Here is a 16,186-nt window from a genome sequence, read left to right as displayed (position 1 = left end):
TTGCATTGCCTCATGCCATCGCTACAAACCTGGGAGTTAAGTCTTTTTCTTTACTCCATCTTATTGGTGAGAAAACTGAGGCTTGGAGATGTTCTGAATCTTGCCAAAGAGCTCATAGCTATTTGAATCCAAGTCTTTACTACCATACCAGTGGGCCTCAATCTTTATTGTGCAAAGATAAGAATCACCCTGAGGATTCTGGTTTATGATGAAGGTACTTAGGCCCCATTCCTTGTGACCCTAGTTCCCTAAATCTGCCTTAGAGCCCAGAAACCTGCACGTTTACAAGAATTGTCTGCAGGCCATATTGTGAGCAGCCTTGCATCACTTCTTGTTGGCTCACTGGGCCTTGGGAAGTTTACAGTTGGATGAGGTTAAAGAGATGCTGCAATTAGAGATTAGTTTCAAGGACATAATAAAACAATGTGGTATAGACCAAAACCAAAAGTATTTCAATCAATTTTATTTCATGGGAGAAATCAAGTCTGTTTGTAAAGATGCAATTTAGCTCAAAAGAATGACCTTTCCGAATAAATCACAGATATTAGATGGTTGGTTTTTCAGTTTGCCTTTTGCTTCTTTTTTTTTTCTAAATGTGGAGACATATACTTCTGGTGGGAAGGAAATCTCTTTAGTTAATGCTTTTGGTGAGTTGTTCTCCGGTTGATCAAGATTCTATTGTATTGAGGCTTTTTTTGTGTGCCTCTTTTCAATTGGTTTGTGTTGTTTGTGCTTCTTAATGCTAGTTCTAAATAACTTCTATGATTCTGCTTATTTATTTCCATAATATACAGAATAATACATGTATAATATACATTATCATGCATAGCATGCATAAGAGTATAGAGTGCATGGTGCATCCCTTTGATGATAAACAAAACTCATATGAGTGTTAATGTCTTCTGACACCATCATTTTGAGGAGATAGTGTGTAATTTGAGCCTAACAGCAGACCCAACTTACGCTATGCCAGGTTTTCTCGATTTCTGCATTGTGGACATTTGGAGGCAGGTAGTTCTTTATTGCGGGCACAGGGGGCTGTTCTATGTATTGTAGGATGTTGAGTAGATCCCTGATGTCTACTCACTAGTTGCCAGTAGGAAACCCCACCCTAGAGTCATGATAGCCAAAAATGTTTCCAGACATTGCCAAATGTCCCCTGAGAGGGCAAAATCACCCCCAAGAACCACTGTGCTATATCCTTTTGTATCGTATTGTTACCTTTTATTAACGCTGTCCCACAGTACCCGAAAATAAAAAGGATATTTTTATAACTATCAAGGGCTTTTGTCTATCCAGAAACATTGGGTCACTTTCAACCTCACATTTATGAAATTGAAACAAATTAGAAATCATCCACTTTCAATCTAAAAAAAAAAAAAAAAGTCCTATGACAACCACTCAAAAACTGGATCCAGAGAGCCTTAAAATGAGTCATCCATTTATGAGATAAACAGTCACCAAAGAAAAATGCTGGGCTGGAATGTGCATTTGAGAATTCAGGAACAGCCAGAAACACATCCTAGGCTGTGCTGGTGGGCTTTGGCACGCTTCTGGGTGCTTGTTTATTACTTCATGGCCCATGTGATGAGGGTCACAGGGCAACACTGACCTTTGTGTTTGTGTCTTCCTGCTCATAAGAGATCTGATATATGAGTGTGAGTGTCAGAGATTCATTATTCCTCAGGTCCGATATTTTTACGCTTATCTTCTGCCCGCATATACTGGCATTTTGGGGCTCATCAACAGGCTCTGTTTCAAAAGACTGTTTCTTAGCAGTTTACTCAAATCCAGAAGACATTTTCCCTCATAGATACGCTATTACCCGAGTTGGTTAGTTTCCAATTTCTTATTGAACTCATGATGTACGTGATTCATGTAGTCCCTAGACTGACAAATATTTATTGCTTGTGAATTATTTATTCTTCAGTGATAATTAATTGCCAGGTACTATCTTGGATACTGGGAACACCCAGGTCAGTAAACCAGACAAGGTTCTTGCCCTCATGAGTCTAGCTGATGTATGTAGCTCATGATGCAGAGTGCTAGGGACTGGGTCTCTGCCACATGGTAGTAGATGCTAAATAAGTATGTGTAGGGTCCTAAATGATCCCAATCTCTTTATATCAAGGGTTGGGATAGGCCTGCTGCCTGTTTTTGTATGACCTACGTGCCTAGAATGGTTATTACATTCTTAAATGGTTGAAAAAAATCAAAAGAATAATATTTTGTGACTTGAAAATTAGATGAGATTAGACCTTTAGTGTCTGTGAGTAAAATTTTATTGGAACTTTTGTTTACATGTGGTTTATGGCTGCCTTTGTGCTACACTGGCAGAACTGGGTAGCTGTGACAAAGACTATATGAACCACAAGCCTGAAATATTTACTATGTATAACTTTCTAAAATTCTGTTTAGTGGGGAAAGTGCTTTCAAAATTCCAATCTTGGAACCTCTCCAGCTCAGATCATTGGTGGTGGTACCTATAGTATGAAGCAGCACTGTAGCACCAGGAAAGAGGGAGATAAAAATCTGATGGGAGGTCAAGACCTACTTTCTTAAGTGTCTGGGAGCTTATCCTCATCTGAACTCGATCCCCTTGACCTTCACCAACCTTCTCTTCTAATGCTCCCTCCTACTGCTTCTCTGTTACATTTCCTATTGCTGATGTAACAAATTACCATAAACTTAAAATATCAGAAATTTAATGTCTTACAGTTCTGGAGGTCAGTCTCACTCAGCTAAAATCAAAGGCTGCATTCCTCTGGAGGCTCTGGGGGAGAATCTGTGCCTTGCCTTTTCCAGCTTTTGGAAGCTGCCTGCATTTCTTGGCTTATGGCTCCTTCCTCCGTCTTTAAAGCTGTCAGCCTAGTATCTTCAAATCAATCTCTCTCTCTCTCTCTCTCTCTCACACACACACACACACACACACACACACACACACACACACAGAGCCACCTCTGCCTCTCTCTGGTAAGGACTCTTATGATTAGGTTGGACTCATCTGGATAATCCAGAATAACCTCCCTATCTCAGGATCCTTTAACTTAATCCCATCTGCAAAGTTCCTTTTGCCAGGTAAGGTAACATATTCACAGGTTCTAGGAATTAAGACGTGGCCGTCTTATTATTCTGTCTGCCACACCTTCTATCTGGTAACTCCATACTATACTTCTCTCTACCTCTGCAGAACAAAATGCAGGCTGAAGGGCATCTCTCAAGCTTTGTATCCACCAGCCTGGATATTGTAGTGGCTAAGAGTATAGGCTTTAGACTCTGAGTGTCTGGTTCAAGTCATTTGTTGTTGTTGTTCAATAAAAGAAAGCAGATCATGCTTACTCCTGAGTGTCTTAAAGCTCACATTTTGTTTCAAAAAGTAACATCTTGTGGTAAAATTGCATCTTTCTTTGGCGGTGAACTGCTTGAATTTTCTAGGAACAGCAGACTTACTACAACCCAACCTGAATCTGATCAACCCTTGAGCGCAGTGGCTCTCAATCCTGGCTGCATGGGTCAGTCAATCAGGAAACCAAAACAGACACCTGCCTCAGAACCTCTGCGAGGTCATTAGTCTAATCTCTTTCTTCGCTCATATTTGACAATTTCCGTAATATAAAGGCAAACATATTTTACGCACAGAAACACTGTGACCCCTAGGAATTCTAGAAAGAGGCACCTGAGGAGATGTGGAAACCTCATGGATTTGCTCGGCGACTCCCCGCAACTCTGGTCTGTGTGGTTCCCACGGGTGCCGCATCTGGGGACTCCGTCCTCAGCTGTAGCAACCTGAAGGGAGAGGTGAGAAGGCGGGAGAGAAACAGGCTGATATTAGATTTTAGACTTCTAGGTACTTCATTGCGAATACTCTGATTTGAACCTTGGGATAATTTGCATAAACCTTGGGTGAATGTTTTGAGAAAGGGCTCTTTAAACAAATTAATTTTAAAAGATGATGTGGACTGAAATTAGGAATGTGGATGCATTCGACCAAGTAACTTATTGTGAGCCAACACTAAATTATCACGCCTTAAAAAGCAATAGAACTGTAGTTTTAAGACATGTTTGCAGAGTTTCCCATCCATTGTGTTGTGACATTTCCTTGACTGTATGTGCGCTTGGCTCTGAAATTAGGCCTCTTGATTCTCAAAATGTCTATATTGCATTAAGGATAAAAATAAAAATGAAGAACACTGTTCTATGTCATTTAGGGCAGTCACTGATACCTCCTGACTTTATCCCAAGATACTATGAATGAATATGGTTTTAACCTGTCAGTTAATTGTGTTAATTTTATAATTTCCCAAAAATGGACCTCACATATTTCCAACTTTAAAAAACATGTTGAAATCGCATGTGCTTAATCTGAAAAAAAAAATCATTGAAATTCACAATGGTAGAAATATAGATTGGGAGTGGTGAGAAAATTGGGACATAGGGGAAGATGCAGATTATTTGATGTATTCATGACTGCTGATTGGCAGGTGGCAAAAGACAATGAGATGGTGGAGGGTGGAGAGTGATGAACTGGAGTGGCCCATACAGACTTTTCCAGGTCTGTATGAACACTTCAGGCTTTAGTTATTCAAGTTTGTGGTATAAAATGGATTATGAAGCAACTTGGTCCATTACCCATAATCAAAAATGTAACTGATATTTTTTAAGATGCCACACATTTGATAATAGGTAGCTTTGGAGATATCTTTGAAGTCCCTCTTTGTTAATTATTTGATGACCTTCTCTCCCAAGAAAATTGTTTTTTCAGCCATGTGCTAAGGATGGGTTTAAGAACCAATTGGCTCTGGGGACCAATTGGTATTACCTCCTTTGTGAAATGACTCTTCCAAAGCCTGATCAATGCAGCTGCCCTGCTTTCAAGAAAGTGCCACACTCTTTCCTCTTTCTGGGATTTGGCTGTAGCCTTCTCCTGAGCCATCAGCTGCTATAAGAACTAAAGTCTTAGGAGACAACAACTCCATAAATTCAAGTCATTACAAATAGACCAAGCCTTTTCTCTCTTTTGGCTGATAATTCCAAATTTACCAAAGAATTTAAAAAGTCTACGAAGTTAAGAGTCATGGGCTATGATGTATAATGGGCTCAGAGAAATTTAAAGCATCACACTTCACTTTTTTATTATGCTAAGTGTAGTCATTTGTGAACAGTTTCCAGAACTATGTATTACTTGATGGCGTTGCAACTGTTTTAGTTGGGAGAAGAAAATGAAGGCTCAAGGAAGATGTAAACTGGCCTGATTCTATTTTGCCAGATTTGGTAATGTGTTTTATTTATTTATTTTTTAGAGATAAAATATCACTTTCAAAATGTCAAATTTGAACATCTTTCTTCTCCCCCCCACCAAACTTAATTCCGTTTTGCTCTTCCTCATCTTGGTGATTTAGTGTACCATCCTCCCAGTTGCTCAAGCCAGAAATGTTTAAGTCATCCTAGATTACTCCTTCCCTACCCTCCACTACATACAATTTGTCCCCAAGCATCTCTGTGGTTCTAAGCATCTCCCTATCTGTTCAAATTTGAATCAGCATCATACCTAGCCCAGTGTCTCTTCCGATTTCTGCATCTTTGGCTTGCGCCCTCCCTCAATTCCTTTAGAAGTGTGTTTCCAGTCATCTTTCCCATATGCAAATCTGATCATGTTCCTCTCTTACTCAAGCTTCCTTAATGACTAGCCATCACCTGCTGAATAAAATCCAATCTACTTTGCAAAGCCTGCTGAGAAAGCCCTCCAGGATATGGCCCTGATTTCTGCGTGGCTTCGCCTCCTGCTATTTCCTTCCTTCTAGCCTTGTAATTTCCCCCAAACAAGGCCGTTCTCTCAAATTCATTTGCCTTGGCACCTACTGTTTTTTCCAATGTTGCATTTCTACAGAGCAAACCCTTACCCCTCTTATTCAACTTACGGGTCTCCTGTGAAACACTGCCTTCTTATAAAGCTTTCCTTGATCCCTAGATAGATGTCAAAGCCTTTTCTCCTAGGCATCCCATTGCATTTGGTACTTACTCCTAGTATCATAATCTCTGTATTTCATGGACTGAGTGTGTTCTTCCTACCAAAATTTAACTCCTTAAGAACAAGGACTGTGTTGTCATTTTGATAATCCCAAGCCTAGTTCTGTTTTTAGCATGTAATAGGTGCTCATTGAATTTTGTTTGAATTAATCATGCAGGACGTCATACTAAATAAAAATAAAATGTGTCTTCTAGGGATTGATTTATTTTATTTCAGTCATGAGCTATTGTTCAAAGGTTGGCAAAGTATAGCCCACTGTCCAAATCCAGCCTTCCACCTATTTTTTGTAAATGAAATTTGACTGGCACGCAGCCACACCCATTCATTCATAAACTGTCTATGGTTGCTCTCATGCCACAAAGGCAGATCTGAGTAGTTTTGACAGAGACCACATGGCCCACAAATCCTGAAATATTTACTATCTGGCCCTTTACAGAAAAAGATAGCCAACCCCTGCTACAGATACTAGAGCCCATCGGAGGGCATATTTTTAAATGCATTTAAAGAATAGATACGTAATTCCATTTTGACACTTCAAGTAGCAGCGGGCTCCCTTAGATACCTAAACTTCATATTTAAAAATCACCAAGTCATCTGGAACTTCCCATTTGGGGTGAGGGGAAAGCAATTCACTGGTATTGTACCTGTGGTGCCCTAAGCTTAAAGGGTGTGAGTGAGAGGTACACCCAAGACTTAAGTCCCCAATTCCTGTCTAAACTTGTGGTTAGTCCAGCTATACCAAAAAAAGAAAAAAAGAAAAAAATCCAAAATACACTGGGCCTGGAAGAATGTTCTTCAGTTCACCAAATGTGACTACAACCTACCCCCTTTGCCTAGATTTACTCACTCACTCCTCGGCCCTGACCCGTTCCCACATCCTGCTCCCTGGGCCCCTCCTGGGCCCCTGGTAGTCCTCATCATCATCCACTGGATGCAAATGCACAGGTGTGAAGACAAACAAACAAATTCCTCATCTCCTTTAACTTCTGCTCAAGCCTGGACTTCCCTGTGAGGTCTTTCCCAGCCCTTCCACCTAATAATGTAAATCCCTGTCCTCTACTCGCACTGCTGGCCCCTTCCCTGCTTTGTGTTCCCTCCTTAGCAGTTATCATTACTTAACACGCTATATTCTTTACTTACCCTTGTTTATTTTCTGCCCCTACTAGAGTATGATATCTCCATTTGTTAAATGAATGAATAAATAAATCAATGAAATCCCAGATAAAGAGGAAAAAAATATCAAAGAATTAACATAGTGCCATTCACTCTTTGGAATGAACCTTCTAGGCAGGAATTTGCTACCAGTAGGGAGCAAAGGTGTCTTAGCAGTCGCTGGGGCCAGCCTTTCTGTCTCTCTTCCTTGAGGTGAATAATGAGGATGGTGAAGTCTTCTGGGATTCCTTAAATGTTCCCCACATCCACAAGAAGTCCCTGGCAGTGTCTGTAGGGCCCAGCACTATTCCTTCTCCCAGAATTTTTCTTGATTGTTAAGGAAACAGTAGATACCTCTTCAAAGCTGTTGTGCCCTGGTTGATATCTGTGATACGTAGGAATTCCTCCTCAGTGAGGGGACATTGGGCTTCAGAGGATTGTGAAGTATTGTTTCTTAGGTCATCACTTTCTCACTGTCTGCATCAAGGGTAGAGATATTCACTCTCAGAGGTGTGAAATCAGAGGTGTGTATGTGAGCACACAAATAGACTCAGGATTGTGGGAATCTTTGCTTTGATTCTCTGATGTGGAGTATTTTAGCATCAAACATCTCTATAAATATATGTAGCTTTTATTGATCATATCTCTATCCTTACTGTGATCAAAATAGCTCATTAGACTGCTATAAATAGAAACTCAGTGGTTACAATTTAGCATAGAATTTAAAAGCCTAAGATTTTTTAGCTCCAGTCCTGGTTAGTTTCAAATCTTGTAAGTTTTACAATTTGGGGAAAATTACTTAACCTTCCTAAGCCTCAATTTCATCTATATTATATTATATTATATTTATACATACTATATATTACTATAATATCAACATAATGTATCCTAAGTATATATTACAATAATGTATCATAAGTATGAATTATATATAATAATAATATATTGTGTCATATATAATAAATATACTAGATTGTATTATTATATAGAGGAAGTAACTAAAAAGCCCTTGGCACATTGCTGGTACACGGTAGGCTATCAATATACGTTTACCCTCCTATGTCTAGTATGCACAATGGCAATTAGCAGTAGTTCTTCCTGTTACTGAGAAATAAAAAGCGAAAAGTTCCCATGTGTTCCCATAAAAGAGAGGAGGCAGGACCCTTGAAGCATCTTTCCACATAGTTTTCTTTGCATCGTTTTATGGGACCAGATGACCTAGCAGATACTCCAGATTTTGATGTTTGCAATTGACTGAGTAAATCCACGGTTAAGTAAGAGTGGATTTGATTTTAGGGATTGAGAGCCAATTTGGGGACATAAAAATGAAGTTTGCTTGACTTTATGACCGATTGAGAGAGAGGCTGAGGCTTGTGAGTCGTAGATTACTGTGTGACCCTTGATGTTTTTCCCCTTGATCTGCAGGGTGACTTCACGTGGAACAGTATGTCGGGTCGCAGCGTACGGCTGAGGTCAGTCCCCATCCAGAGCCTCTCAGAGCTGGAGCGAGCCCGGCTGCAGGAAGTGGCTTTTTATCAGCTGCAGCAGGACTGTGACCTGAGCTGTCAGATCACCATTCCCAAAGGTAAGGCCCCCATCTGCCATCACATGGGGGATGCTGGAAGTCAAACATCTGCTCTGCCAGAGCCCCAAGCTGCAGAGTCCTCTCAGCCCCACTATTGACACAGGAAGGAAGCTATAGCTTCTGGGTCACTGGCTGGCACTGACATCCATTTTGAAAGATGTGTTCAAGTGGGACAGTTTACATGTCGACTAATATGTGTACTTAAAGGGAAGATCAACTTGGGGCCTTAAAGGGGAAAGCCATGTGTATCTCAGCGGTCTACGTGGCTTCAGCACAACCAGTTAAAGAGAAGTTTCAGAAAGGTCAACTTAAAGGGTTAGAAGAAAAACCATGTCTATCTCAATATGATTTCAAAATAACCAGTTGAAAAGAATGTTTTAACAATCTGTTAAACTTCTCATTTGACCTTATGCAAACTCAGAATCAGTGATTATACCAATGTTAACTCATTTTTATCCAGCCTTTCACCTGGCCTGTCTCTGTTGGGGTTCACCACTATGACACTGGAGCCAGTGCAGGCCTGGTTGTCTGATGTTTTTACAAACACAGATCCTGATTCTGGTAAAGATGAGAAGCATGTATTTGAAATCCTTTGATCTGTAAAGCCTGTTTCTGAATGTTGACTATCTTCTATAAAGGTACTTTTTAATGTGTATTTGTGTGTAGCCGAAAGGTAATTTGAGGTGAAGTGAAAAGCTGTGATGTTATACAAATAGAGTAAACCTGCCATAAAAACGCAACATTGGCTACTGTGCCTAAAACTTAAAGGAAAGCAGGAGAGCGATAGCAAGCATCTGAAAGCTAGAAGATTGCCTTGGAAGATTTCAGTACCTGCAGAACTTCTCCTTTGTTTTCTTTTTTTAGGGAGTTGAGGGGATGCTTCATGAATATTCATAAAATCATTCATATCGTATATACACACATACACATAGATATGTAGTTCTCAACCAGGGATGGTTTTCCCCCATTCCCCAGGTAAAATTTAGCAATGTCTGGCTCCACTTTCAGTTTTCACAGCTTGGAGGAAGGATGCAGCTGACATCTACTGGATGGAAGCCAGGGATGCTGTTAGACATCCTGCAATACACTGGACAGTCCCCCACAGCAAGCATTGTCAGGGCCCAAGGGCCCAAGTGTAGAGGCTGAGCAACCTTAATATACACATGAACACATGTGCTCACATTCCGTCAACAGCAGTGTTGGTGGAGCTGTTTTCTTGGCTCACCTGTGTCTGATGGAAAGGGCACTGGCTTGGGAGTCTGAAGACCAGAATATGAGGACTTGTCCGGTCACGTGTGAGCTTGGGCAATTTACCTCTGTAGTAGGAGGCTTGGTTTTGTTGGCTAGAAAGAGTAGCACAGAAACAGTGACCACACAGAATTTTTTATTGGATGATGGCTCTTAGGGCCACTTTTATTCTTTTTTTAAAAAAAATTGAAGTATAGTTGATTTACAATGTTATATTAGTTTCAAGTGAACATCAAAGTGACTCAGTATTTTTACAGATTATACTCCATTAAAAGTTATTACAAGATAAGACGTGGAGAGTGGACTTGAGGACACGGGGAGGGGGAGTGGTGGGCTGGGACGACGTGAGAGAGTGTCATAGACATATATACACTACCAAATGTAGAATGGATAGCTAGTGGGAAGCAGCCGCATAGCACAGGGAGATCAGCTCGGTGCTTTGTGACCACCTAGAGGAGTGGGATAGGGAGGGTGGGAGGGAGACGCAAGAGGGAGGGGATATGGGGATATATGTATACGTATAGCTGATTCACTTTGTTATACAGCAGAAGCTAACGCACCACTGTAGAGCAATTATACTCCAATAAAGATGTTGAAAAAAAAAGTTATTACAAGATAATGGCTATAATTCCCTGTGCTGTACAATATATCCTTGTTGCTTATCTATTTTATACATAGTACTTTATATCTCTTAATCCCTTACCCCAGTCTTGCCCCTCTCCCTTCCCGCTCCACACTGGTAACCACTAGTTTGTTTTCTGTATCTGTGAGTCTGTTTCTGTTTTGCTATATACATTCATTTGTTTTAGTTTTTAGATTCCACATATAAGTGATATCATACAGTATTTGTCTTTCTCTGTCTGACTTGTTTCACTAAACATAATATTCTCTAAGTCCATCCACATTGCTTCAAATGGCAGAATTTCATTCTTTTATGGCTGAGTAATATTCTATTCTATATATATACCACATCTTATTTATCCACTCATCTGTTGTGAATACTTCAGTTGCTTCCGTATCTTGGCAATTGTAAATAATTCTGCTATGAACATTGGGGTGCATGTACCTTTTTGAATTTTTTTTTCCAGATATATACTAGAGTGGAATTCATGGATCTTATGGTAGTTCTATTTTTAGTTTTCTATTTTTAGCAGCCTCCATACTGTTTTCCACAGGACTGTACCAATTTACATTCCCACCAACAGTGTAGGAGGGTTTCCTTTTCTCCATATCCTTACCAACATTTGTTATTTGTAGACTTTTTGATGATAACCATTTTACAGGTGTGAGGTGATATCTCATTGTGATTTTGATTTGCATTTGCCTGATGATTAGCGATGTTGAGCATCTTTTCATCTGCCTCTTGGCCATCTGCATTTCCTCTTTGGAAAAATGTCTGTTCATGTCTTCTGCCCATTTTTAAATTGGGCTTTTTTTTTGGATGTTGAGCTGTTTTTATATGTTGGATATTAACCCCTTATTGATCATATCATTTGCAAAAATTTTCTCCCATTCCATAGGTTGTCTTTTCATTCTGTCAATGGTTTCCTTTACAGTGCAAAAAAAAAAGTTTAATTAGGCCCCATTTGTTTATTTTTGCTTTTACTTCTTTTGCCTTAGGAGACAGATCCAAGAAAATATTGCTACGATTTATGTCAAAGAGTGTTCTGCCTATGAGCTTTATGATTTCAGGTCTTATAGTTAAGTCTTTAATCCATTTTGAGTTTATTTTTGTATATGGTGTGAGGAAATGTTCTAATCTCGTTCATTTACATGTAGCTGTTAAATTTTCCCAGCACCACTTATTGAAGAGACTGTCTTTTCTCCATTGTATATTCTTGCCTCCTTTGTCATAGATTAATTGACCAGAGGTGTGTGGGTTTATTTCTTGGCTCTCTCTATGTGTCTGGTTTTGTGTCAGTACCACGCTGTTTTGATTACTGTAGTTTTGTAGTATAGTCTGAAGACTGGGAGAGTGATACCTCCAACTTTGTTCTTTTTTCTCAAGATTGCTTTGGCAACTCCAGGTCTTTTGTGGTTCCATATACATTTTTGGATTATTTGTTCTAGTTCTGTGAAAAATGTCTTGGGTATTTTGATAGGGATTGCATTAAATCTGTAGATTGCTTTGGGTTGTATGGCCATTTTAACAATATTAATTCTTCCAATCCAAGAGCACAGGCTATTTTTCCATTTCTTTGTATCATCTTCAATTTTCTTCATCAGTGTTTTACAGTTTTCAGAGTAAAGGTCTTTCACCTCCTTGGTTAAGTTTATTCCTAAGTATTTTATTCTTTTTGATGTGATTTTAAATGGGATTGATTTTCACTTTCTCTTTCTGATAGTTTGTTATTACTGTGTAGAAAAGCAACAGATTTCTGTATATTAATCCTGTATCTTGCAGCTTTACTGAATTCATTTATTAGTTTTAATAGTATGTTGGTGGAGACTTTAGGGGTTTCTTTCTTTCTTTCTTTCTTTCTTTCTTTCTTTGTGGCTGTATTGGGTCTTCATTGCTGCACACGGGCTTTCTCTAGTTGCAGTGGGCAGGGGCTACTCTTCGTTGCAGTGTGCGGGCTTCTCACTGCGATGGCTTCTCTTGTTGCGGAGCATGGGCTCCAGGCCCACGGGCTCAGTAGTTGTGGCTCTTGGGCTCTAGAGCGCCGGCTCAGTAGTTGTGGGGCATGGGCTTTGTTGCTCCATGGCATGGGGGATCTTCCCAGACCAGGGCTGGAACCCGTGTCCAGTGCATTGGCAGGAGGATTCTTAAGCACTGTGCCACCAGGGAAGTCCCTAGGGTTTTCTATATAAAGTATCATGTCCTCTGCAAATAGTGACAGTTTTACTTCTTCCCTTCCAATTTCGATGCCTTTTATTTCTTTTCCTTGTCTGATGGCTGTGTTCAGCACTTCCAATATTGTGTTAAATAGAAGTGGCAAGAGGGGCCACTTTCATTCTTTAAGCTGGAATCTCAGACTCTGCTGGAGGTCATGAAAGAGTTCAGGAGAAGGGAGAGGTAGGTTAGGCCAAGAGGCTGGTGGACAGGCACATTTCACTGACTGATGCCTGGCTCCCTTGACTTTCTCATCATACGCTACTTGACACCACAACCACAGCCAGTTCCTTCCAGGAGGAAATTCCTACCCCTGTTATATCTTTTCATACTAATGTAACACAGAGATCCTCAGGTCAAGTAAGAAGAAAATCCCTTTGGCAATGGGTGAAAAATGAGTGCTAATCACCATCAGGCCAGGTTGCTGCTTCTCCCTAAGACCTTCTCATTCTTCCTCATCTTGTCTTGGTTTGGTTTTAGGGTGGAGATGAGGCCTGCCCTCACCTCCCCATTAACTCACAAGGTGGCCCAGGTGGGGCCCAATCGTCCTGTATCCCTTTTACAAGAACAGATGTTCTTTCAGTTCCTAAGAAAAATTTTTAATAGAAATGTTTCTGGCAAACCAAATTTATAGTGAAGGGAATGATGACTCTAAAAAGTTATGTGAAAACCAGATTGGATGCACATCAGATGAGATACCAAGGAAAAAATATCCTTTGTAGCTTTGTTTTTAAATCCAGTTAATTTGATGTTTCTCTTTGTTCTTGCTTTTTATAGAGTCCACTAAATAAATAACCTTTACCAAATAGAGAATTTTATAAAACTTATCTGCTAGAAGCTCTGTCTCCATTGCTTATTTATGAGACTATGTTGGTCCTAGTACATTCAGGGAAAGATTTGTTCTATCAAGATATTCAAAGATGTTTGGGTTACAGGAGTTATTTTGATATTTTCCATCAAAGTAGGAGCTAATGGTTTACAAATAATTTCTTACTTATGAAGGAGAGAAGGAACTGTGTGGCTGGGTGGAAAAAAACAGACATCACCAAAGAGTTCCGAAACTATTGCTTTGGGCAGATGATTGTAGACATTGAATATTTACCAAGATCCTTCAAATGCATGGCTGGTGCTGAGTGCTATGATGGCAGCTTTGGTCCAAGGGTAGCCACTTGGTTCCATGTAAACCCCTAAGTGGAGGTTCTAAACAGGGTCATCTTCACTGTATGAATAAATTACTCAGGAAAATAAATAGTTGCCAGGGCCTATAACCTAAAGAAATGATACCAAGCCTAATGAGATAGTGAGTACAATGAAAATGGAAACATACTCAAGCTCACATTTTTGTTCTTTGCCACGTTAGGATGACTGTAGGAATTTATTTACAGGTATCTGTTTGGAGGACCCTCTTCCTCTATGAGACTGGTGCTTCCAGGGCTCAGATGAATGATAATATAACATATTCATCAGCTGCTGGTATTCACCATAGAGAGGGAAGAATAGAAGATTGGTGGGAAAAAAAAAAAAAGATTGGTGGGTTGGGAAATTACTGGGGTTATTCCCAGTGGTGGGATCCAAAGCACAGGTAGAGAGTTTGACCTCCTCCTGAGCTTTAGTAGTAGGTGGACATTGGTTATATGGGTACAGATGCAGGTAGCTTAGAAGATGATGGGAGAGCATGTGGAATTTCACTCCAGATTGCCTCTTCACTCACAGCAAAATAGGAAACAATTTCATCTGCTAGGAGTGGGGCTGGGAAGGAGGTCCTGGAGGTTTGAGGAAAGAGGAGAGGAATGGAAAAGAGGGAAGCTGATGGACCAGCAATGTTGCAGGATTGCAGGGCAGCCCTAAAGGTCTATTTGAGGTTAGTAGGTGGGAATTTAAATTGCAAAATAAACATCTGGGCAGCTAAACAATGCTAAAGCAAACACACCATTTTGTAGTTTGAGTTTCCCAGCCCTGTTTAATCCAAATTTCCTCTCAGTAGAGTTAGGATTTTCTGGTTGAGTTCAATAATGGTAGAGAGGGACATGGCAGTTGAGAGTATATCTGTGGTAGGCAGAATACTGGACCCCTCAAAGATGGCCTGGAACCTTTGAATATTTACCTTACATGCCAAAACGAACTTTGCAGATGTGATCAACTCAGGTCCTTGAGACAGCAAGATTATCCTGGATTATCTGGGAGGGTCCAAACTAATCACCTGGGTACTAAAAAGCAGAGAAACTTTCCCATCTGAGAGAGATATGACTCTGGAGGAATGGTCAGAGAGATGTAGTGTTGCTGGCTTTGATGATGGAGGAAGGAGCCATGAGCCAAGGAATGCAGGAGGCCTCTAGAAGCTAAAAAAGGCAAGGAAACAGATTGTCCCTAGAGCCTCTAGAAAGGAATTCAACCCTGCTGACACCTTGATTTTAGCCCAGTGAGACCCATTTCAGACTTCTGGTCTCCAGAAATGTCAGATAATAAATTTGAGTTGTTTAAGCCACTAAGTTTGTGGTCATTTGTTACAGCAGCCATAAGAAACTAATACAGTATCCAAGGGAATGATTATAATCTCAGACCATGGACTCTAAGTTGAATGAGAAGTTAGAAATAAATATAAAAGACATATTTTTCTTGAATAAAAAGAATCAATAATATAAAGATGTCAATTATGTCATAAATTATCTGTAAACTGAATGTGATTCCAAAAAACATACCAACAGAATTTGTTGTTGTAATATCACTAAATTGTTCTAAACATCATCTTGGCAAATAATTATATGAGAGTAAGTAGGCAGGGGAAAATCTGAAAAAGAGGTCAAATGGAAATTATCCCTATCCATTTATTAAAATGTCATAAAACTAAAGCAGTTAAAAGAGTATTGTACTGCTTCACAGTAGGTAGATCAATGGGAGACAATAGAGTTCAGAATTAAGCTAAAATAAATGAGAACTTATGACATAAATATTGCATTTTTTGTCAGGGGGAAATGATGGCTTAGTATTGTATTTGTGACAATGAGACAACCATTGAGGAGAAAAATTGGGATTCTGACCTTACTCCTTACATCCAAATAAATTGATGTGGAAGAAAGATTTGAAGATTTAAAAAATGAAACTATAAATGCACCAAAACAAAAAATAGCTAGATATTAATATATTTTTACATGGAGGAAGGCACTACCCAGAAAACATAAAGAGAGTGACCTGTTTCACTACGTTAAAAAAAATAGAATCATCTGTGTGGCAAATAAATAAGCAAATAAATAAAGTAGAAATTTACAACACATTTGACAAACTAAAAGCTAACTTCTCCACGATACAAAGCTTTATTACAAATTAATATGAGAAAGAACAT

The 16,186-nt window shown here is 39.6% G+C and overlaps 1 protein-coding gene across 7 annotated transcripts in view; it reads left to right on the top strand.

Moving 5' to 3' along the window:
* Positions 1-16,186, top strand: part of ARHGAP6 (Rho GTPase activating protein 6) — a 485,829-nt gene that overhangs the window by 392,104 nt on the left and 77,539 nt on the right. For all 7 annotated transcript variants that reach the window (XM_061178422.1, XM_061178423.1, XM_061178424.1 and 4 more), the window contains exon 2: positions 8,606-8,765. In XM_061178422.1, the coding sequence (XP_061034405.1) occupies positions 8,606-8,765 (160 nt within the window). The remainder of the gene's footprint in view (positions 1-8,605; positions 8,766-16,186) is intronic.

This window comes from Eubalaena glacialis, chromosome X (assembly GCF_028564815.1).
Source record: "Eubalaena glacialis isolate mEubGla1 chromosome X, mEubGla1.1.hap2.+ XY, whole genome shotgun sequence".
NCBI lineage: Eukaryota > Metazoa > Chordata > Mammalia > Artiodactyla > Balaenidae > Eubalaena > Eubalaena glacialis.
This window is presented reverse-complemented; position numbering and strand designations above follow the sequence as displayed.